The sequence below is a fragment of the Indicator indicator genome, chromosome 27 (genome assembly GCF_027791375.1).
Source record: "Indicator indicator isolate 239-I01 chromosome 27, UM_Iind_1.1, whole genome shotgun sequence".
NCBI lineage: Eukaryota > Metazoa > Chordata > Aves > Piciformes > Indicatoridae > Indicator > Indicator indicator.
This window is the reverse complement of record NC_072036.1, coordinates 2,798,804-2,823,416: the sequence shown is the minus strand read 5'-3', so window position 1 is coordinate 2,823,416 and position 24,613 is coordinate 2,798,804. Positions and strand designations below refer to the sequence as shown.

The 24,613-nt window shown below is 52.1% G+C and overlaps 1 protein-coding gene across 1 annotated transcript; it reads left to right on the top strand.

The window, feature by feature from the left end:
* The first annotated feature begins 11,943 nt into the window (after window positions 1-11,943).
* CCN2 (cellular communication network factor 2) lies at window positions 11,944-13,868 on the top strand. The gene is made up of 5 exons (XM_054393049.1): window positions 11,944-11,994; window positions 12,091-12,313; window positions 12,442-12,693; window positions 12,927-13,138; window positions 13,475-13,868. Exons 1-5 carry the CDS (start codon window positions 11,944-11,946, stop codon window positions 13,769-13,771), a joined length of 1,035 nt encoding a protein of 344 aa, XP_054249024.1. The 3' UTR covers window positions 13,772-13,868.
* Window positions 13,869-24,613: the final 10,745 nt, after the last annotated feature.

Here is a 24,613-nt window from a genome sequence, read left to right as displayed (position 1 = left end):
ACAAAGGGAATTTCCAAATAAACCCTCCCAACATTTCTCCCTTCCCATGTCAAACCAGAACACAGACAGGAAAGAGCTCCAAGGTTTTTCTCAGCTTCATTTTGCTCAAAATCAATGCAAGCAATGCACAGGGGCTGGTTTATAGAATCATGGAATGGTTTGGGTTGGAAGGGAGCTCCAAAGGCCATATAATCAACCCCCCTGCACTCAGCAGGGACATCCTCCACTAGATCAGGTTGCCCAGAGCCCTGTCCAGCCTCACCTTCAATATCCCCAGGGATGGATCCTCAAACACCTCCCTGGCAACCTGTGGCAGTGTTCCAGCAGCCTCCTGGTGCAGACCTTGTTCCTCACATCCAATCTCAATCTGCTCTGCTCTCATTTCAAACCATTGCCCCTGGTCCTGTCCCTGGAGGCCTTTGGGAACAGTCCCTCTGCAGCCTTCTTGTAGCCCCTTCAGGTACTGGAAGTCTGCTCTAAGGTCTCCCTGGAGCCTTCTCTTCTCCAGGCTGAACAATTTTCATCAGGATGCCTCTTTCTTAGGAAAACAAACTGCTCAGCAAAGCTTCCCAGCTGCCCTAAGAATGTAAAGAGAAAAGACTCAAATTGTTCCTGGTGCCTTTTTCCCCCAGGTGAGCAAATGCTGGGCTGCATCAGGAGTGCAAGACAGATGACAGCTGGGCAGGCAGAAGCCCTCAGCTTCAAGCACCCAGCAAAATAAAGTCCTAGAGATCTGAAGGGGATTTTCATAGCCTATCTGCAGCTCTGGCTGGTTCCCCAGGAGGGAAACAGCAGTCTGCCTGCCTTATATACTGCTGCAGACAATCCTCTCCTCATTTCAGCTTGTGTTGATCACAGCTTATTTTTAGATCTGACCAACCACAGAAACATCTCCAAAAATACTCTAAAGAAACACAGTGACCTTTCCAAATGGAAAGCAGAGCTGGTTCAGCATCATCCCAGCTACTGTACAGGATGAGCAAATCTGTGAGACCTCTCCAAGGCCTCCTACAGTCCTCTGCTGTCCCACAGAAAGTTCTCCCCTAGCTAGCAGAGAGAATCTTGACCTTTCAGCTTCAACTTTAACCTTGAACTTCCAGATCGAACTTCTCAGAATCAGATCAAGAAGTTGCCCATTGAAGAGGGGAGCACTGCTCTGAACAGTGTGACCAGCAGGTTTAGGAGTGCAATTGTCCCCCTTTGCTCAGCACTGCTGAGGCCACACCTCACATCCTGGGCTCAGTTTTGGGCCCCTCACTACAAGAAGGACATTGAGGGGCTGGAGCATGACCAAAGAAGAGCAACCTTGAACACAAATCTGGTGAGGAAGGGCAGAGGGAGATGGGGTTGCTCAGAAGAGGAGGGAGACCAGGTGGGGTTTGGTCACTTCTCACATGCAGCAGGTGAGAGGACTGAGGATTGCTGCATGTTGTGAGAATGCTTTGAAGTGACAAGAATGTGCTGCTCTGTGCTGGTGTGCAGGAAAGGCACAAGACACAGAGGAACTGTGAGCAAAACCCTAGCTTTAAGGAGGTTGTAGCCAGGTGGGGGTTGGTCTCTTCTCCCAGGCAACAGTGGCAGAAGGAGAGGACACAATCTCAAGCTGCACCAGGGGAGGTTTAGGCTGATGTTAGGAAGAAATTCTTCCCAGAAAGAAAGATTGGCCATTGGGCTGGACTGCCTGGGGAGGTGGTGGAGTCACCATCCCTAGAAGTGTTTAAAATGAGACTGGATGAGGCACACAGTGCCATGGGTTAGTTGATTAGATGGTGCTGGGTGATAGGTTGGACTTGATCTCAAAGGTCTTCTCCAACCTGGTTAATTCTGTGATTCTGTGATGGCCTTCAAGAAACACAAGTTCCACACCTCACCCATTCACCAACTAATCTGGCCTGAGACACAGCAGGGGTGGCTCTTGCTGGGCTTGTATCATAATATTTCTCAATTTCTCAAAGGGCAGAAATACAGCCCTGGGACCTCTAGCAGCACAAACATCCACCTGTAGCTGTTCAGCTGAAGGAATGACTCAGCTACACTACAGTGACTATGCTGACTGTTCATTCTAATCCCAGAGGAGGAGCAGCAGGGCTAACACATCTGGACAAGGTGTTGGATGTCTTAAACCATCAAAAAGCATTGCTGTAGTCTCACAGAATCACTGAATTATTGGGGTTGGAAAAGCCTTCTAAGAACATCGAGTCCAACCCTCAACCCAACCCCACCATGGCCATTAAACCGTGTTCCCAAGTGCCATGGCCACACCTTTCTGGAACACCCCCAGGGATGGGGACTCCACCACCTCCCTGGGCAGCCTGTTCCAGTCCCTGACCACTCTTGCAGTGAAGGAATTTTTCCTCATCTCCAACCTAACCCTCCCCTGGCACAATTTCAGGCCATTTCCTCTCCTTCTATCACCTGAGACTAGGGAGAAGAGACCAACAGGAAGGACAAAGACATGATGGATTGGATCCAGGGGAGGGCAACAAAAATGATCAGGGAGTTGGAGCATCTCTGCTACAAGGACAGGCTGAGGGAGCTGGGGGTGTTCAGCCTGGAGAAGAGAAGGCTCCAGGGGGACCTAACAACAACTTACCAGTACCTGAAGGGGCTACAAGAAGGCTGCAGAGGGACTGTTCCCAAAGGCCTCCAGGGACAGGACCAGGGGCAGTGGTTTGAAATGAGAGCAGAGCAGATTGAGATTGGATGTGAGGAACAAGTTCTGCACCAGGAGGCTGCTGAAACACTGCAACAGGTGGCAAAATGCTCTGAAGGCAGTGGGAAGGAAGCTGCCCAGCCCCATCTCCTCCTTGCTTGGTTCACTCACACTGCTCTCCTCACACACCATTTCCTCTGTTTCCTTATGTCCTCCCCCCAGCTCTTCCCACACAAACACCTCTGCATCTCTCTCCAGCCCTGCTGACCCTTCCCCACCCAGCACCATGGGGCACTCTGGGCACAGGCTCACACCTTGGGAAGCTGAGGGGGAAGCTCCTTCCTTTCCGACCCTCTTGTCATGCTGCACTGCTCCCAAACCCCAGCCCGCTGCTTCCTCTCAAACCCTCACCTCTGCCCACATCCTTCCTCCTCAAAACAGCACCAGGCCCACTGGCTGGGCAGGATGGTGGCTGACAGCTGTGCTGCTGCAGACCACAGGCTCAAAGAGCAGCTGTGGCCAGACACAGGACAAGGAGTAACCCCACAGCCAAGGCCAACCTGTGAGGAAGGCATCCCCTTCCCCATCCTCACTGAGCATGACCCACAGAGTCCAGCCAGAGCAGATGTCACCACTGCTTAACAGCCCTCAACACCAGCCCTGGAGCCTTAAGAGGAGCAGCTGAGGGCACTGGGGTTGTTCAGTCTTCAGAAGACAAAGCTGAGGCAAGACCTCATTGCTCTCTACAGCCTCAAGGGAGGCTGGACTGAGGTGGGGGTTGGTCTCTTCTCAAATGCAACAAGTGACAGGAAGGGAGGAAATGGCCTCAAGCTGTGCCAGGGGAGGTTCAGGTTGGAGATTAGGAACAATCTCTTCCCAGCAAGGGTTCTCAGGCACTGTCCCAGGCTGCCCAGGGAGGTGCTGCAGTCCCCATCCCTGGAGGGGTTTCACAGCTGCATGGATGTGGTGCTGAGGGACGTGGGGCAGTGGCAGTGGCTCAGCAGCAGGGGAGGGGCTGTGAGCTCTGGATGAGTGCTTGGACTTGGGGATCTCAGAGGTCTCTTCCAACCTCCACAGTTCTATGGTTCTCTGATTCTAAACCTTTTCTGTCAAGCAGGCAAAACTTTCCTGTCTGTGTCCTCTGCCTTGCAAAGATGTCCTGCCTCTGCCCAGCATTTTTTTGTGATTAGCACACATCCCTAACGTGGGAAAAGCCTCTCCTCAGAAGGGCAGATATTTTGCAAGTGCTGCACAACTCCCACGTGTCATCTGCCCTCCTGAGGCAGGAAAACAATCCAGGCACATTCCCCTCACATCTGGACAGAAGAGCTGGTTGGAATGAGTAAGGAAAACAGTGTGGGTTTGTGATGCACTCAACCATCAAGCATGCCACAGCTGCAGAAACCTTCCAGATCCTTCTCCACCCAACCCTTTCATGCACAGCAACTCTTCTCCTGCCCCCTTCTTCTCCCCACAAGGGACTGGCCAGGGGACACACCTGGGACACACCACCGCCCTCCGGAGCTTCTCGGCCAGCAGAGCCCTTCCCAAACTCCTACTCCCTCCTGTGGCAGCTCGGCGGCAAACAGGAAACCCAAAGCCGGCTGCCGAGCCCTGCACCCCCAACTCGCGCTCTTTGCAAGCCATCTAGGAAGGAAAACAAAAGCTCTGCGAGGGCCTAAGTGAAGCCTCCCTCAATTTCAGATGGTGAAATGAGACAGCTGCTGCCAGGGAATGTGGAACTCAGCCCTCTGCAGCGTGTGAGTGGCACAAGCAGCAAGGAAAAGGAGCAGCTGGTGGATGAATGCTTCTAGAGCTCACCTGCAATGCTGGCACTGCAAAGCTGCTGGCTCACAGGGTGGGCACTGGGCAGGACAGGATTAGGATTTGCAAATATCTCCTAAATCTTAGGTGATACAAAAAGGCAATGGATGAACTGCCTGCTCACCTCATGTCACAGCTGGACACCCAACCATCAGCCCCAGCTACCGTGCTATTAGGGTTAGACTTCTCCACAAGGTCCACCATGGGTAACTTCCTCCTGAGAAACACCCCACAAATAACTTCCCGGACTCCACCTTCACAAAGACCTCACTGTGCAAAAGGGTCCAAGCAAAGAGCCAGGGACAGCACAAGCCCAGCCTGCATGTCTATTTCAAATGCTTTAATAGAAGGGTTACAAAGGCAGCCATCTGCTCAGACACACTGCTGGCAGTGTCAGCCCCACCACTCTGACAGCTTCTTGCTCACGACTCAAAGGCCACTCATTACCAGGACATTTGTAGCAACATGGTTGTAAGCCCTGGCCCCACCACTAAGGCCATTTAAAACTACTCATTTGCCTCAATTAGTTCCTGCAGGAAACAAAATATCTCAGAAATGTCCTCACCTCCCTCTCGATGCACAGGGCCTGCAGGAGCTCTGTTCTCAGCTCCCCATGAGGAAGGCTTTGACAGGGAGCTTCCCACCAAGCCCTGGGACATTAGCACTGTAGGAAGGCTCTCAGCCCTGCTCTGGCAGCTGCTGAATTTCACACACACCCGAGGGTCAATAAGGAAGCCACCTTGGCCACTGTAGGTGACATCCTGGTGTCCCCATCTGCGTCACTGCTACAGATGGACTTGCACAGGTCACATACCACACACCACTGGCTGAGCACACAGACAGGCTGGCAGCTCAGCCATGGGCAACCATCCTCCTGGAAACCAAGCAAGCTCCACCACTCTCTGCTAACACCCTGAGGACACCACAGCCCCTGGCAGGCCAGCTGATGCAGTGTGCTTAGCAAGTCCTCCAGAGGCATTGCAGACACAGCATGGAATCACAGAATCACAGAGTGGTAGAGGTTGGAAGGGACTTGGGGAGACCATCAGGTTCAATCCCCCTGCCAGAGCAGGGTCACCAGGGCAGGTCACGCAGGAACACATCCAGGTGGGGCTTTAAAGTCTCCAGAGCAGGAGAATCCACAACCTCTCTGGGCAGCCTGTTCCAGGCTCCAGCACCCTCACACCAAGGAAGTTTCTCCTCATGCTGAAGTGGAACTTCCTGGGTTCCAGTTTGTGTCTATTGCCCTTTGTCCTATCAGTGGGCACCACCAAAAGGAGAATGGCTCCATCCTCCTGACACCCACCCTTCAGGTATTGGTAGACATTGATAAGGTCACCTCTCAGCCTTCTCCAGACTGAACAGCCCCAGGGCCTTTCCTCCTCACACAGATGTTCCAGTCTCCTCAGCATCCTCACAGCCTCCCTTGGACTCTCTCTGGTCTATCCCTGTCCCTCTTGAACTGGGAAGCCCAAAACTGGACACAATACTCCAGATGTGCTCTCCACAGGGCAGAGTAGAAGGGGAGGAGAACCTCCCTTGACCTGCTGGCCACACTCTTCTGAATGCACCTCAGGATCCCATTGGCCTTCTTGGCCACAAAGGCACATTGCTGTCCCATGGAGAACATTGTCCACCAGCACTCCAAGGTCCTTCTCCAGCAGGTCAGCCCCTCACCTGTGCTGGTGCCTGGGGCTGTTCCTCCCCAGCTGCAGGACTCCCCTTTGCCCTGTCTCAGGAAGGGCTGTGTGAGCAGCCAAGCCCATGCCATGCTGCACCCAGGCCAGGGAACTCAGGCAGATTATAGCCAGTGCTCTCCCTCTCCCCAAAGCCAGCACTCTGCTCACCATCACCGAAGGGACAGACAGGGATCCTACCTTACTGGACAACACGGACAGGTGTATCCCACAGGACTGTACACAGGACTCTACTTCTCTACAGCATCTACAATATAAATGAAAAGACCCCACAGCTTACAGCAGAGCAAACCCCATTTGAGTGAAGTCCTTCATCTAGTCAAGTCTTAATTAAACATCAACAAGCTTTGGGGGAAAACCCACAAGGCCCTCAACACTTACACCACCAGGTCCTGAGTGCAGCAGGTTGGAGAAGTGAAAACAAAATCACAGACATTTCAGAATGAGCAGATCTGATTTATTCCTGCCCAAATAAGGCAGGCCAGAAGAGGAGGAAGAGTTCCTCCAGCTGTTTCCCACGTGGTTCCTGCCAGAGACAGACCTCAAAGGGTTTCTGGTGGATGTTCTGAGTCAAGTCCTTGGCCATGTTTCCTCTCCAAGCCACTGACACTTTCTATGAACTGTTAACCATTTCTAGAACAATTACCAGAGGAGTGTTTAGTGACTCACCACAGCCCTCCAGCATTTGAACTACTACTGTGAGAGATTTATGAACCTCAGGCAAACCTGAGAAATAAACTGAATCCCAGCATGCCAGGCTGGAAGGGAGCCCAGAGATCATCTCGTCCAACCTGTCTAGGTGATAGTAGAGTTGAAATGAGCTGGCTCAGCACCCTGCAAGTTGAGTCTTAAAAATGTTCAGTGTAGGAGAATCCACTGCTTCCCTTGCGAGGTTATGCCAAGGGAGATTATTGGAGACTGAGAGTCTCTTCCCACCTTACTCTCCTTTGTGAGCTGTGGCAGTGCTCTGCTTTTCCCCATAGCAAAGGAGGATGCAGCCAAGCTCTGCAGAGATACAGTGAAAGCTGTTTCCTGCAGTGCTGGTGAGATGCACGGCGAATTCTTCACAATAACATCCTGAGGTTGGGTAGGTAAAGGACCTTTGCCTTCATGCTAGGTACAATCTCTCTTTCATACAAATCTTCACAGGTGCTTTAAATACTCATCTAGGTTGTTCTGCTGCCAATCACCACTTTGCATCATTAAGAGCACACACAGTTCTTTTTTCAGAATGAAACCAGAAGCCTGAAGAAACACTCTCAGTGCCTCTAGAAGTAAGGCAATACTACCTGTCAGGACGTAAAGAACAGGACCTTCAGCGACAATGATGACAGAAAACAAAAGAACTCGGATCTGCTAAGGGGAATCACACCTGAAGGCTTTGCTTTGCTCATAGGGCTGAGCAGGTTTATCTCAGTGGACTCAGACTTCTCAAGTCCAAATATATTGATGGCCAGCAGTGCATTTAGTGAATGTGCCTAGCTGATGGTAGCAGAATCTGCCCCATGATCTCAAGGAACCTGGACTAGGTCCAGCAGATCAGCAGCTAAGGTTTCCACAGGCCTTAGTCTATCCTCCGCACCACCCATTCTTCTTGCTCTTTTCCCTCTGGAGAAGACAGAGAGCCTTTCCCTGGCAAGATAAGCTGGCAAGCACTGTCCTGTCTCCAGAGCAGGTTTACACCACATGCCTCACTCTGACCAAGCAGCACAGCTGGCACAGGGTGGATGACTGCCTGACAGCTCCTGGGAAATTAAATCTTCTATTTGCTTCGCTTTTGATTCAGGAGCTCACACCTCCCTCCAGAAAAGCCCAGCCAGCAGTCTACTGGTGAGTGCTTTCTGTGCCTACAGATACACAGGATGAGAGACAAGATGACTTCTAAGAAAGACAAATAGCAGGCAGCCACGTTCACCATGGAACACATCTACCTTATCTGTACTCTGGATCTGAGCTAGCAGAGTAAGTCCTGCAGGAACAACAGCCTGCTAACATGCCTTTAACTGCAGCCCTGCGGATGGGGAGATCTGTGCATGACAGCTTTTGAGAAACATCCTGCTGAGCCTTTTGGGAAGGGAACTAATTGGCTTATTAAAAGCTGAGGCAGGCCAGAAGCGTTTGAAGCCGGCTAGGAGCCTACGGTGAGGATAAAGAGCTGAGGGTGCAGATGGCCATATATGGGCAGACTTCCTCCGAGCCTGCCGGGGCCGTGTGTGCGCCGCGGAGGGCTGCTGGATGCGATCCGCATTCCTGCGCTCCGCTGCCCTGGGAGCCTTGGATTTCCGCTCTGAGGGATGGCGCAGACCTCCGCCTGATCCTATAAAAAAATATCTGTGACTGAAGGTTGAAAATGTGCAAGATTCTTTCTTTAAGTACACAAACACTCCAAGTCTAGCCACTTTCCTGTAGCCTTGCCAGGCTTTCAGCATGTCTGATACCTGATCAAGTGACTTTTTTTTTTTTTTTTTGGGGGGGGGGGGGAGGAGGGAAGGAAAAAAATAAAAAGAAGGAAAAACATGATGGAGGAATGTGGCATATCCACACCTGTACCTTTTACAAGGCTTCACCCAAGGAACTGTACCAACTGAAGCTGCTGTAGACACACACATACCCTATATAGATGTGTAAACAAGGCTGCCAGGCTGGTGCAGTGAATTCCTAGCTTCAGCAGAAAAAATATACTCTCTTAAAAGCATGTGCTGTACAAACAGCTGCATGGAAGGCAGGATTGGGATATTTTAACCATTTTATGCATCCCTGCCAAGGTGTACTTCTTCCAGCTCATGGCATATTATCATGGGAAAGGATCAACTGAAGATCAGTTGGAATCTCTGCTTCCAGGCTCCCTGTGCCCCTGCACACACACAGGAGGTGCCCAAAGGTCACACCTAGTGGCACAGACACCAAGATGTGCCCTGGTGGCCAAGAAAGCCAATGGGATTCTGGGGTACATTAAGAGATGTCCAGCAAATCCAGGGAGGTTGTCCTCCCACTCTACTTTGCCATAATGAGAATGGAAACCTGGAATATTGCATCCAGTTCTGGCCTCTCCAGTCCAAGAGGGACAAGGATCTGCTGGAGAGAGTCCAAGGAAGGGCTACAAGGATGCTGAAGGGATTGGAGCACTGCCTGGGGAGGAGAGGCTGAGAGCCCTGGGGGTGGTTAGTCTGGAGAGGACAGAGAGGGGATCTGATGAATGTCTATCAATATGTGAGGGCTGGGGGGGTCAAGAGAGAGGGGACAGGCTCTGCTCAGTTGCACCCTGGGATAGGACAAGGCGCACAGGAGGTTTCACCTCAACATGAGGAGGAACTTCTTTACTGTGAGGTTCACAGAGCACTGGAGCAGGTTGCCCAGAGAGGTTCTGGAGTGTGCTCTGGAGGCTTTCAAGACCTACCTGGATGCATTCCTGTGTGACCTGTGCTGGAGGGGGTTGGACTGGATGATCTCCGGAGGCCCCTTCCAACCCCTAACATCCTGTGAGCCTGTGAAAAGGCAAACCTGATGGACCTTCTCCTTCCCCCCTTCCATAGGCTGGCACAATGTGTAATGTGTTGGGCTAATGCCCACTTGACAGTAGTGCAGGACCAGAATTAGTTCTGAAGCCCAAAAGCATATTTAAGTTTATTTTATTTGTTTTTTTTCTCTTGGGGCAGCAAGTAGCTGGGGCTTGCTGTACTTGGCCTGCAGTGTGAGGACTCAGGACAGATTTATCCTTTAATTTTGGGTTTCCTGCCTTTCTGGTGGTTTGTTACTTTTAAACATACTTTTTCTGTCAGTGAGATTCTTAGGTTTTGTTTAATAAAATTGTTTCCCTGAAAAAAAACCTCTGACATGGAAAGTTATAAAACATGTCTAGAGCCTCTCTCTCTCTGATGTTCCCCTACCATATTTAGGCATTTAAAAAAGGCATTCTGTTTACCTGGTTACATTTGCATTTTGGTATGCATGTCAGACATAGTTTGGTACACATCTTATTTACCCAGCACTGAGCCCATTGGAGCCCTTCAAGTAAATAGAGATTTCAAGAGCCCCATGGCTTTAGGACCATGTATTATTTACCATAACTCTTCCTCTGGGATTGAATTTTTGGTTGTTGTTGTTTCAGAGCTGATCTCATTTCATTTAATAGAGAATTTCAAGTTGATGAAATGGCATCCAAATGACTTTCCCAGCCACAGCACATTGCTGGCAGAACACAAGTACCAGTTTCACAGTACAACACAGCCTACTGGGGGTTTATAGGAAAGTGTTTCCTTGTGCCTCAAGAATCTGTGCATGCACATTGCTGCATCATAGCATGGGAGCATGGCTGCGTGTGGGGGGACTGTGGCAGAAGGAGAAAGCCTGCATGCCAGAGATGGTTATCTTTTAAGACGTCCATCAGATTTCAGTTTGCTGAATCAAATGCATTGAGCTTGATCTCCCTCGTTAAACACTAACATGCTTCTAGAGGTCAGAAGCCAAAACGCTGCCAGCCCATGTGTTAAAAGTGGAGGTCAACCAGCATGACATCACTGCATATTCAAATGACATGTGAGGACGTGGGGGAAGAGACATCCTCCTGGTTAAAAAAAGAAACAGAACAAAACAAAACAACAAAACCAACCCTAACAGTTATCTGTAATGACTCAATACAAGCCACAATGCTTGGGTCTTGTGTTTGGTCAGAGACAAACCACAGGGCGAAGGCTGGGCTGAGCGCAGCGGGGTGCCAGAGCCTTCTTGTAATGTCAGGGTGGACCATGGGCAAGGCTGGGAAGCAGGGATGTGCGAGGAAGGTGTTGCTCAGAAATGACAGCTGCAGACAGGCCCTGGGGAAAGAATAGCCACTTCTTCCAGGCTGCAGCCTGTGCCCGCCGGGCCAACTATTCCAGAGTAAACAGGCACTCTCTCTATTCATAGAGAGCATCTATTAGGGAAGGAACACATCACAGACACTCGGCATGATTCACTGGCACACAGACTCAATTTATACCCGCTACTGTAATTATACCTTTGCTCGGCGGGACCAAAGCGCCGGGGCCGCTGGACGCCGGGCACCGGGCACCCTTAGGCGAGGTCGCAAGCCCCCGGGGAACTCGTCGGGCTCCAGCCGCCCCTCGACCCCTCTGCCTGAGGAACGGACGGGGGGCGAATGAGCAGCGCGGAGGGAGGGCATAGCGGATTCCCCCGGCCGCCCCTGGCAACCGGCCCGTAGCCCCCCTCGGAATAACGCGCGGGCGGGGGAGGAGGGGTGGCCGGGCGGCGCTGGCAGCGGAGGTGACTCAGGCTGAAAAACATCGGGACGAAAAATAAAGAGAGAGGTGAGGTAGGAGGGGCCGGGGGCGCGTTGGGGGGTGTGTGTGCACAGCCGGAGGAATGCGGGAGTCAGGGGTCAGGGCCGCTGCGGGGCGGGGCGGGCGGCGCGGCGCGGCGCGGCGGAATGCGCGGAATGTCGCTGTTTGTCCGCGGCCCCATTCAGCCCATTGGCGACACCGCGCCGCCGCCGCCTATAAAGCCGCGGCCGCGCCGGCTCTCGGCAGTCACACAGCCACCTCCCGCCAGGCTCGGGGCGAACGGAGCGGAGCAGCACAGCGCAGCGCAGCGCAGCACCCTCTCACCCACCCGCCCGGTCGCCGTCCTATCTCCTCACCGCCCGGCCCGGCCGCTCCGCCGCGGAGGATCGCCCAGCGGAACCTCTGCTCGCCTCACCTCAGCTCACCTCGGCTCTCGCCTCACCTCCGCGCCCCGACACCGCGTCCCCCACAAGCCCACGACCGCCGCGGGATGAGCCCTGCCAGCTTCGCCGTAGCCCTTCTCGTCGCCCTCCTCAGCTCGGTAAGTACGGCCGCCCCTGCCCCGGCCGCCGCGGTCCCGGTGCTGCTGACCCTGACGCCCCCCCTCATCTCTCTTTCTGTGTCCCGCCGCTTGCAGGAGGCGCAGGGGCAGGAGTGCAGCGGGCAGTGCCAGTGCGGCCCGGGGCCCGGCCCCGTCTGCCCGGCCGGCGTCTCCCTGGTGCTCGACGGCTGTGGCTGCTGCCGCGTCTGCGCCAAGCAGCTGGGCGAGCTCTGCACCGAGCGCGACCCCTGCGACCACCACAAGGGACTCTTTTGCGACTTCGGCTCCCCCGCCAACCGCAGAATCGGCGTTTGCACCGGTGAGTGGGGCTGGCGCTGCCACCGCCCGGGGCACCGGGACGAGGTGGGGCAGGGGGGAGCATTAGGGAGCCGGGGTGGCTGCTCGGCCGCACCGCCCGCCTCACGCCATGCCTCCTGCCCCTCGCAGCTCGGGACGGCGCTCCCTGCGTGTTCGGCGGCATGGTATACCGGAGCGGAGAGTCCTTCCAGAGCAGCTGCAAGTACCAGTGCACCTGCCTGGACGGCGCGGTGGGCTGCGTGCCCCTCTGCAGCATGGACGTGCGCCTGCCCAGCCCCGACTGCCCCTACCCGCGCCGGGTGAAGCTCCCCGGCAAGTGCTGCGAGGAGTGGGTTTGCGACGACGCCAAGGAGCAGACTGCCGTGGGACCTGCTCTGGCTGGTGAGTGGGGGCACCCGGCAGACGGCAGCCTGGGGGGAAGGAGCAAACGTGCATGGAGGCTGAAGGTGGTGGGATGGGTTCAGACAGGGCACCTGGGCAGTGGGAGTGCTGCAGCAAGTAGAGTCACCCCACAGATAAGTGTGTCTGCCTGAATTTCTCAGGAAAGGCAAGAGAACTTTTAGCAGGGCATGAGGTCAGGTGGTGAGCTCACCTTGGTTGTCTGCCTCCTGCAGCTTACAGACTGGAAGATACATATGGTCCAGACCCAACAATGATGCGTGACAACTGCCTGGTTCAGACCACAGAGTGGAGTGCTTGTTCCAAGACTTGTGGCATGGGCATCTCAACCAGGGTCACCAACGATAACGCCTTCTGCAGGCTGGAGAAGCAGAGTAGGCTCTGCATGGTCAGACCTTGTGAAGCAGATCTGGAGGAGAACATCAAGGTAAATAATCCCATCTTTATGTGTGATCTACTAGGATGCTTCCATCTGTTAGTAAAAACCCAGTGTCTCACCAAAAAATGTGGAGCTGTGATGCAGTCAGTTTCAAGTGGTTTACCTAGAAGTTTGAGTTTTGCCCCAGTGGCAGAACAGCTTACAATATGTCCTTAGTTTTCCCTCCACACCTTATAGTAACTTAATAACACTGTGCAAGACACTGTGCTCTGATGAAAGTGCAAGGCTGAGCGTGTCTGCTTGCCCTGGGTCGCAAGCCTAGTGCTGTGTGAAAGCCCAACCTCCAACCTTCTCAACCTTCTGTCTTCACTTCTCTCCTGACAGAAAGGCAAGAAGTGCATTCGCACCCCCAAAATCTCCAAGCCCATCAAGTTTGAGCTGTCTGGCTGCACCAGCGTCAAGACCTATCGGGCTAAGTTCTGTGGGGTCTGCACTGATGGGCGCTGCTGCACGCCCCACAGAACAGCCACCCTGCCTGTTGAGTTCAAGTGCCCCGACGGGGAGACCATGAAGAGGAAAATGATGTTCATCAAGACCTGTGCCTGCCACCACAACTGCCCTGGGGACAACGACATCTTTGAGTCTCTCTACTACAGGAAGATGTATGGGGACATGGCATAAAGCTGGGAGGAGACTCTTAACTAAGGTTCTCGACTTGAACTGATTTGCATCTCATTTTGTAAACACGATTCAATAGCACAAGGCATTTAAATCAGCTTTTTTTTTAATTATTATTTTTTTTTAAATTTCAACAATACTGCTCCATGTGACTTAAAGACAATTTTTCTACTGACCCCAAGTGGTGGTTTGAAAGAAGGTGGAACGGAACAGATCGGACTGGACCGGACCGGACCGGTGGGACCACAGCAAGACACAGCTTCGGAGCACGCTGCTCATGAGGTGGTGTGAAGAAGGGGTGAAGGGAAATAGAGGCAGGAAGAGCAGATGGGAGCAAACGTCCCCTTGATGCAGGACAGCTTGCTTCACCTAGTAGTGCAATTGAGAAGGAGACCATTGGCATGTTTGCAGCCAGCAGAGCGCTAAGCAGGAGGTGTCCTGTGAGTCAGGACAGCCACGGTTCAGCTCTGACCCTGATTCGTGTGGCTTGGCCAGCAAGAATCAGAATCATGTCTCTTAGACTGGACAGCTGGTGGCAGGCATTGCTCTGTCACAAGCTCCTTTTTATGAATACTGTAAATAGTCTGTGTACATAGATTTGTACAGTTATCTAAATTAATTTAAAGTTTTGTGCCTTTGTTTAATGCTTTGAAGTGTCAATGATAGCCTTCTGGTTTTTGGAACAAGATAGGTAGGAATTCAAGCTTTTTATTTTTGACAATGCATTCAAAGCATGAAATGGTTACTCCAGTGGAAATTGCAGACAGGGCCAAAGGGGGAGCTGAGATCAAGATGGAGCTTGTCAGAGCTGAGGAGCTTTGCAAAGCATCCGTCTGGCAAAATGTTGTTGACTTCCACTTTGTTGGACAAGTGGCTTTAAGGAGAAGGGCTCTGCCGTAGCCTAGCAGTTTTTCCACTGGAGCATTTGTTTCCTCCTTTGACTATGGCTCTTTGGACAGTTTATTTGTTGAGAAGTGTGACCGAAAGTTACATGTTTGCACCTTTTTAGTTGAAAAATAAAGTATTTATATTTTTTATATAAATGGCTTGGTATTTCATTCACCTTTAGTCTGTACTCTTATGATGGTGCTGAAAGGGCTTGGGTGGGCACTGGGCGAAAGTCAAGTAGTGCATGGTGGGATCTTTGCCCAGAAGCACACACATTTAACAACAAGCTAATGATTTGTGGCTACTTGCTCTGTTAGGAGTGAACCAACTGCAGTTTGTTATGCTTCTAAATTTAGATGGGAGGGCAGGGCCAGGCTTGCTTTGCCAAGCCTGAGTATTGCATTAGAAAGTGCAGCAGGTTCCTCACGCATCACATGTGGCAGCTTTACAAACAGGCCAGCTGGTCCCCACAGCCTCCAGCTGCTGCTGGAGTGCACCACACAACGTGCTCAGTGTCACACAGGTGTGCCACTGGGTAAAGTTTATTTTCCACCAAGGCAAGGAAATGTTGTTAAAGTATCTGCACTAAGAGCCCAATCCAGAAGCCCCTGGGTGGCATTCTCAGTGATGAGCTAAAGGGCTGCACCACAGGTCATAGAAGAATGAAGGTTGGAAGAGGCCTCTTCAGATCTTCTGATTTCACCTTAATGCAGAGTGGGGCTAACTTAGAAGTGGTTTGACTTGAACTAAGACCTTAGCATGGAATGGTGGACAAAGCACTGCAGTCAGCTGGCAAAGGCCTGGGTTTATCTTCCTACTTGATGAGCAAATGGGACAGTTCTGCCTGTGAGCTCACTGCGGATTCAAACTCTTGCAGGCCCACAGATGAGAAGTGCTGTAAGAGCTACGCACTTTGGTGATGGTCCAAACATTCTTCTCAGGTAAGGAAACAGCAGTGCAAGTCCTGTTGTGAGTCCCCCTCAGAGCTGAAGGAAAAGCTGCAGCCCTGTGCTAGGCCCTGCAGACTATTTTTTGTCCTGTTATTAGCCAAGGGGATTCTTTGAATTTCAAATTAACCTTTGTACTAGAAGCATTAGGTCTTGTTTTCAGAACAAACACCCACTCTCCAACAAGAATCCTTTTCAGGCAAACAGGTTCAAGCTGGAATTTCCTGGTGGTGAAAGAGTGTTAGCTCCCAAAGCAGTCCATCCTCCCTGAGCACCTTCCAACCCCATCACTTTCAGCCAGCGTTAGCAGCAGGGCAGGCTGACACCAGCTTTGACTGGTGGTGGGCAACAAAGCCCCAAACTAATGAGAGGTCAACAGGAGTTGTGTCAGAGGCCTCACCAGGCTTTGCAAAGCCCAGAGAATCATTTCCCCTTCCTCTAAAAGTACTACCAGGGATTTTCCTGGCATGAGGAAGTGGCTTTCTGTGTCCATATGAAACAGTTTTGGGTAGCCTCTGTCTCTGACACTCCCTGAGACTCTCCAGCATTTTTCCTCTCTCCATGGTTTTTATTATTATTGTTTTTATTTTCAGGTTATGAATACGATGCAGCCATTCAGTTCACCCTGGAAACACTTCAGAAGCTCAAACAAGCCCAAGGACTGGCTGTCCAACTGCTGCTGTGGCTCCACCCCAGAGGAGAAGAAAGCTCCTTCCTAGTTCCAGCCCGAGCAGGACGTGTGTGGACTCAGTTCCTACTCATCAATAGAAAAGCTCTCAGGATCCAAAGAGCAGGAAGAAGCACAACATAGCTGGCAGCATGGGATTAATGCCCTGAAGAGATGGAGAGCTTACAGATCATCCAGGCCAGCCATCAAGCCAACACCACCATGGCCACTGAAGCCTGTTCCCTAGCGCCATGGCCGCATTTCTTGAACGTTTATTTATGGTGCTGCTCAAGCCTGTTCATGAACAGCTCTGCCCTGCCTTCTGCCACAGCCTGGCAGCACTCACTGTGGTGAAAGGCCATTGCTTGGGACATCGACCTCTTGAGCCTCCCGGCCAGCTCAGGAGGTTCTCTCAGGCACTGCTCCCACTGCTCTGGGTGTTTCTCACACACCTAATCTTCACAGCACTGCCTCCTCCCTGCACTGCCCACCAGCTGTGCCTGGCACACAGGGCTGCAAGGCCACGGCACCACAGCAGTGCTCTACTTTAGGAAGGGCCACCTGCAGACACCCACAGAGGGGCTCCCCCAAAACAGCTTGGGACCATGGCCTGCCCTCTGCTTGGCACTACAACGAGGCAGCTTCTTTGCCTGCTGCCTGACAAACCCTCACACTGCTTCACAGGCCAGAGGAGCAGGATGGAAGAGGCCTCCTGTCAACATATTTAATTGTGGTTTGCTGTTGCCACTATGAATTAAAATGAGGATGTGTGCTTCATGTGCAGAGCTCTTCAGCAAGGTGTTGCTCTGCATTACATGATTTGCACTCCTTTTTCCCTCCATGTATTCTTCTGACAGAAACATCCACTTTACACCACAGGTGGCACAGGTATTAGACCTCTGAAGGCTTCATCTCTCAGGGTAAGGAATTATAGAATGTATCAGGTTGGAAATCACCCCTGAAGGTCGTCTTGTCCAGCCCCCAAAATAAAACTAATTTAAATATTTGGTGTCAGGTCTCCTAAAGGCATTGGTAGGCATCATGCTGTTTGCAAGATTTTCTTTCAGAGGTATCCTGGGAAAACCAAACCCTTTGGGGAATCTATGGTACCTTAAATAATGGTTAAATGGGGCCTTTCAACCATCAAAGGGTTTCCTGCTTCATTCTTTGTGCCTGAAATGCAGAGATGCAAGAGTGAAACTTGAATTAAAAAGTCCAAAGTCACACAGGAGAGGACATTGATTCACACTTCCTCCAAAATACCTTGCTTTGGAAGTCTGCTTTGCATGTTTACCTCTTCAGAAAACCTTCTTGTGCAGGTTTGCTACTCTACTTTTAGTCATATATGAAAGGATCTTCCTTCAGCTGACCAGCTCCTGCAAATGGATCTCCAGCAACAGCAACAGTTGGTAAAGAGCTTCTATAAAGTCACAGAATCCCAGAATGCTAGAGTTTGGAAGAGACCTCCAGAGACCATCAAGTTCAACCCCCCTGTCAGAGCAGGATCAGCCAGGGCAGGTCACACAGGTGGGGCTTGAAAGTCTCCAGAGAAGGAGACTCCACAACTTCTCTGGGCAGCCTGCTCCAGGCCTCCAGCACCCTCACAACAAAGTTTCTCCTCATGTTGAGGTAGAACTTCCTGGGTTCCAGTTTGTGTCCACTGCCCCTTGTCCTACCCCAGGACACCACTGAGCAGAGCCTGGCCCCTTCTTGCCCCCCACCCCTCAGATATTGATCGACATTGATCAGCTCTCCTCTCAGCCTTCTCTTCTCCAGGCTAAGCAGCCCCAGGGCTCTTAGCCCTTCCTCCTCACACAGATGTTCCAGGCCCTTTGGCATCCTTGTAGTCTCTATCAGACTCACTCCAGCAGATCTCTGTCCCTCTTGAACTGGGGAGCCCAGAACTGGATGGGACTTCAGTAGGGCAGAGCAGGGAGGGTAGGAGAACCTCCCTTGCCCTTCTGGCCACACTCTTCTGAATGCACCTCAGGATCCCATTGGCCTTCTTGGCCTCAAGGGCACATTGCTGTCCCATGCAGAACTTGTTGTTGACCAAATGTTTCTGTAATCAGTGACACTCAGTCATTAATCAAGAATTCAAGGTGGCTGCAAACCAGAGTATCAGTAATTGGTGGCCTAACTGCAAGCCCTCATAATTGAGGCTGTTGTACCACAGCACTTGTGCCTGGCTTTGCAGCTCAGCTTCCTAACACAACGCAGATGTGAACAACAGACAGGGATTAGAGCCCTTTCATAGGCTCTGCTCTCCAGACTGAAATTTGTCAGATTCCCCAGAGCTAAGAAACATCCAAAAGACACTAGTTAAGAAACTTTTCAAGAATGAGCTACTTTTAAAGCCCCATAACCACACAGGAACAAATAAGGCTTTGAACAGTATCCAGTTGTTTGACTCACAAAGACAGGGACTCAGATGAGAAAACTGCCTGCTGGACACCACTAGAAATAGCAAACCCTTAACCAGACCATTTGTATCTTTCTCATCCAGCACAGCTCTTTGAGACACCACACTTGATGAAGGGGCTTGTCCCACTACACTGAGCAGGACATGGGATGGAAGAAAGCACAGAAATGCTCTTACTTAAGCATGAAATATTTCAACCCTCCCAAAGGCTGTGAGGCCATTCAGAGACTTGGACAGGCTGAGAGGAACCCAGTGAGGCTCAGCAAGGATAAGAGCAGAGTCCTGCACCTGGGGAGGAAGAATAAACTGCAGCAGGACAGGCTGGGAGGGGATCTGCTGGAGAGCAGCCCTGTGGAGAAGGACCTGGGAGTGCTGGTGGGCAGCAAGGTCTGCATGGGGCAGCAATGTGCCCTGGTGGCCAAGAAGGGCAATGGGGTCCTGGGGGGCATTCAGAGGAGTGTGTCCAGCAGATCCAGGGAGGTTCTCCTCCCCCTCCACTCTGCCCTGGAGAGACCTCACCTGGAATATTGCCTCCAGTTCTGGACTCCCCAGTTCAGGAGGGACAGGGATAGACCTCACCATGAGGAGGAACTTCTTCACTGCGAGGGTCCCAGAGCCCTGGAGCAGGCTGCCCAGAGAGGTTGTGAAGTCTCCTTCTCTGGAAACTTTCAAGACCCATCTGGCTGTGTTCCCGTGTGACCTGCCCTAGATCCTATGACCCTGCTCTGGTAGGGGGGTTGGACTTGATGATCTCTGGAGGTCCCTTCCAACCCCTCACATCCTGTGATCCTGTGACTCTGCACCCCACCACCAAACCCCTTGGTCCTTTACAATCAGGGCTTCAATGAGGCTTTCACTGATGTTACACTCTGCCTGCATATGGAAGCAGTCAGAGAGGAGAAGCTGAGCTGCAATGCCAGTGCAAAGCTTTGCCCCAAACCCAAGAAGAATCCGAGAGAGGAAGCAGCTCAGTTAACTTTATTTTTCCTCTCATTTTCCACTTTTTTTTCCTCCTTTGCTTCATGTCCATAAATGGACATACAAACCCCACCACATTCTCACAGTGTTTTTCAGCCTGGCTGGAACCAGGAAATGCCAGAAATTTTTTCAAGGAATCTGTTCCCGAACTGTACTAAAGCCTTCAACACATTTTGCATCTGAGCAGAGTTTAGAAGCATGACTAAGGGCCCATCTCCACGGCAGGATCCAGCCCTTGCTCCTGCCCTGCAGAACAGCTGCCTGCAGCCCTCTCTGCTAGCCCTGGCTGCTTCATCCCTGCACTGTGCCAGCCCAAGCCCACAGCCCCACAGCTGCCAACGCAGGACGGGTCTGAGAAGTGTCCCCAGAAAGGTCTGATGAGTCTGGGGCAGTGTTGCTCAGCTGCTGGCTGTCACTGGGCTGTGCCAGAGGCAGCAGGACTCATGTTTGCTGCTGGTGAGAACATTCAACCCTAGCAGCCTTTTTGTGCTGTGAGGAACAAAGCATTTCACAGCCTCACAGGCAGGACCAAAGGTTGCTAACATAGGACCACAGTGTCCACACAGCCCAGTGGTGCCTCCAGTCCTTACCCAGCCCCATTAATTGGGCCTCTGAAAGACATGCACAGTCCAAAGCAGTGTTTGTTGTTTTAAATTAGCCCTATTAAAAGCAGGTATTTAACAGCTTTCAGCAGCTAGGAAATGTGTTTTCCTGCTCTTCAGCTCAGAAGCAGCCTTCCAGCCAGGCTGCAGGCCTTAGGCCAGCCTAGCTAACTAGCATACCTGCACTCACAGGGGTTTAGACCTCCTGTGGCACATGTCCTAGGGCTGTATGGAGCTAGGGCAACTGCACAGGGCTGGGATGGCTTCCAAGAGGACACAGCCTAGCTCCTGTGGCCTTTACCTGCCAACCAGCACTTGTAGGAGCACAAATTGCACAGAAAGTGTTCTACAAACAGCTAAATGTACAACCTGCCAGGGCAGTGGTGAGTGCCTGGGATGGACACAGACTCAGAACAGGGCTGAGATACTCTTCCAGTGTTAGACAATGTCACACAGAGTCACAGAGTGCATCATAGGTCTTCTTGTTCAACCCCCTCAGCAGGGGCATCTCAACTAGAGCAGGCTGCTCGGATACTTTGGAAAGCACTGCATAGATGAGAGCATGCCCCAACCAGTGATCCCAAATGGATCCCAGCATTGCTAATGCCTGTGAGAAGCCACCTGGGAGCAGCATGACAAGAGAAAGCAACACTTTGCTTTGCTTCATGTGGTAGAAGCTCAGCACTGCTGCTTGTCAGAGCCACAGAACTGCTCACATTGGAAAGGACCTTTAAGATCATTGAGCCCAACACTGACAAGCCCTTGACAAAACCCTGTCCCTAAGTACTGCATCTACACAACTCTTCAGTCTCTCCAGGGATGATGACCCCAGCACCTCCCTGGGCAGCCTGTTCCAGTTGCCTGAGAACCCTTGCTGGGAAGAAATTCTTCCTCATGTCCAACCTAAACTTATCTTGGAGCAACTTGAGGCCATTTCCTCTCATCCTTTCACTTGTTACTTGGTTGAACAGACTGACCCCACCTCACTCGAACCTCCTCTCAGGGAGCTGTAGAGAGCAATGAGGTCTCCCCTCAGCCTCCTCTTTTCCAGACTAAACACCCCCAGCTTCCTCAGCTGCTCCTCCCCAGCCCTGTTTTCCAGACCTTTCCCCACCTCTAGACCTGCTCCAGCTCCTCAATGTCCTTCTTGTGATGAGGCTCCAAAGTTGAATATGGTATTGGAGATGCAGCCTCACCAGTGCTGAGCACAGGGGCAGGATCCTATCCCTGCTCCTGCTGGCCACACCATTGCTGATGCAGGATGCTGGTAGTGCTCTTGGCCACCTGGGCACACACTGGCTTATGTTCAGCTGGCTTGTCCTGCTGTTCCATGGGTGTAACAAACAGTACTGTAGGAGTGCCATTTGATTTTAACTTAGTCATTAGATGCCTGAGGAAATGCTGGTGGAGAGGAGCTGGGGGAGTTACCCTAGGAGCTAGTCACCATGGGGCACCTTACCCACCCCACACTGGGGCTGCTCCCAGGAGGATGCAGAGCTAGCACAGGTGTATCATGTTGTGCACTTGACAGATGTGCCCATCTGGACACTACTGGAATTCTAGCTCTACCTTTTCTGACCTCTTTGAGCCTGTCATGAGCATGGAGTCACAGCCAGCCCCTGGAGTGCAAGGGCTCCCTGGGTACAAATGATTCTGTGCAATCAATGAACAGAAAGCAAGCAAGACTCTTCTACTCTTCAGAGTGCTTTAAATTCATACACTTGCAAAGCAGGTTAAAGGCCATAGCTGTGAGGTTCTCTTTGGCTCCTGCAGGCCATTCTCCACAGGTTTTATTTAGATGCAATGTGTGTGTTTGCCAGCAAGCACCCACAGACAGATCTGGCCTGCTCAGCAAAAATCAGACAAACAAGCACAGGACCACAGCATCAAAGAATCATTTAGGTTGGAAAAGACCTTCAAGATCACTGCAACCAACTGTTGGAACAACCCCAATGCTGCCTGATAAAATCCCCTGGTGCTCTATGGCAGCTGGTGAGGCTGAAAGACAATGAGTTTTTGTTCCAAACAGTTAACAGTTTGGTCTAAGATCTCTCTTACGATGATTGATCAGACTTCATTAAAACAGTGTTTGGGTTCTGTTGTGGGGTAGTAGCACAGAAGCTACCTGACCTTTAGTCAGAAAATGATTGTGCACTGCAGGGTGACAGACAGTTGTTCTGTCATTCAGTTTCATGAGTGCACTGAGATAAACACTGCTGTTTAGATGAGGCTTTTTTGGAGCACAGAATTTCTGTTTGATGATGCTGTTAATAGAGAATGGAGACACTACAGCAATATATTCTAATACTTAACCTAGCTAGCACTTAATGCACAGCTGGACACCAAGCTGTGTGGTGCAACTGACACACTGGAGGGAAAGGATCCATCCAGAGGGACCTGGGCAGGCTGGAGAGGGTGGCCCAAGCCAGATTCATGAAGTTCAACAAGGCCAAGCACAAGGTCCTGCAGCTGGGTCAGGGCAATCCCAACCACAAATCCAGGCTGGGTAGAGAATTGCTTGAGAGCAGCCTTGAGGAGGAGGCCTTGGGGGTGTCAGTTGGTGACAAACTCCCCAGGAGCCAGCAATGGTCCCTGGCAGCCCAGCAGACAGCTGTGTGCTGAGCTGCATCCAGAGCAGGGAGAGCAGCAGCACAGGGAGGGGATTCTGCCCCTCTGCTCTGCTCTGCTCAGACCCCACCTGCAGCACTGCCTCCAGGTCTGGGGCCCCCAGCACAAGAAGGACCTGGAGCTGCTGGAGAGCAGCCTGGAGTACCTGAAGGGGCTCCAGGAGAGCCTTGAGCAACCTGGGATAGTGGAGGTGTCCATGTCCATGGCAGGGGGCTTGGACCTAGATGATCTTTAAAGACCCTTCGAACCCAAACCATTCTGTGATCCCCTGAATCAATCTCAGACTCACAGCTCCCCAGAGCCCGGCCGTGCTCTGCTGTGCCGCACGCAGGGCTGAGCTCAAGCTGTTCCCTGGGCCCGCACTGCCCCCTCGTGGCTGCTGCCGGCACAGGCCTGGTCTGCTCGGGACCCAAGGTAAAGGAATTCCTTAGCTCTCGTCCCTAGCGCTCGTCGGGGCTGGGTAGCTCATTTCTCACCTGGGACAGCTCCTGCTGGCTTCGTTAAGCAGGGCGGTGTCAGCTGAACAGAGACACCGTGGAATACAGGTGACATTCTGTTCAGGCTGGAGAAGAGAAGGTTGCAGGGAGGCCTTAGAGCAACCTTTCAGTACCTGGAGGGGCTCCAGGAGAGCTGGGGAGGGACTTTGGACAAGGGCTGGGAGTGACAGGATGAGGGATGATGGCTTTGAGCTGGGAGAGGGGAGACTGAGACTGGATATGAGGAAGAAATTCTTGAGGGTGAGGATGGTGAGACACTGGAACAGGTTGTCCAGGGAGGATGTGGATGTTCCCTCCCTGCAGGTATTCAAGGCCGGGCTGGAAGAGGCCTTGAGCAACCTGGGCTGGTGGGAGGTTGTCATGAAGGCATCACATGCCCAGAATTATGCCCCCAGATACCAGCTAACTTGTCCCAACATGTTCTGGGAAGTCCCCCTTCCACCTTCCTTTCAGGAGAGTAGGAACAAAAGGTTCAGGCGCCAGCCTGTCTCCTAAGGGAATAAACAACTGTAGGCACCCATCTCAATGGCATGCTTATGCTCTGTCCATCTACGGGCATAATTCTAGCTTCACCTTTTCTATGGGTGGAAGCAGGTTGTTGGCAATGTGCCCATTGGCTAGTTCCAGCCTCGAGTGTCTATAAGTATTGCCCCATTTTGGTGCCACGTTGCTCTCTCCTTTGCTTTCACCCATCATGCACCTCACGATTGTGTAAGCTAGAAGCCTCCCACGCAAGCGTAATGGAAGCCTCTGCGAACATGGCAGCCAGCCCATGGAGCGTGCATCGAGGACCCGCAAAGGATGACCCCGTCGCCAGAAGCGACATAGACCCAGTCGAAAAGGACTGAGGGAAGCCCCAAGAGAGGGTAAGCTGTAACCCAAATGGGGAAGGACTAGCCTAAGCCTGGCTGTCCAGAAACGCTGCAAGCTAATTAAGCAGCCATAAGCAGAAACGCATCTTGCGTGGCCCCCGCAGACCGCGGGAGTGAAAGGAGCCGCCCTCTGCAGCCGCTCCGCAGCCCGTATCAGGGCGAAACACCCGGGATTTCCCCGAGGGAAAGAGAGAGCAAAGATACCCTCTCAATTGAAGTCAAGGCAATGACTGTACCATTATAATTTAAATGGAAGCAGTCGCCTAGAGAAGCAGCAGTCAGCTCACCTCGAGCCGAGCCGAGGGGGGGAAGCATTGCGTCACCGCAGCCCCCACCGGAGACCT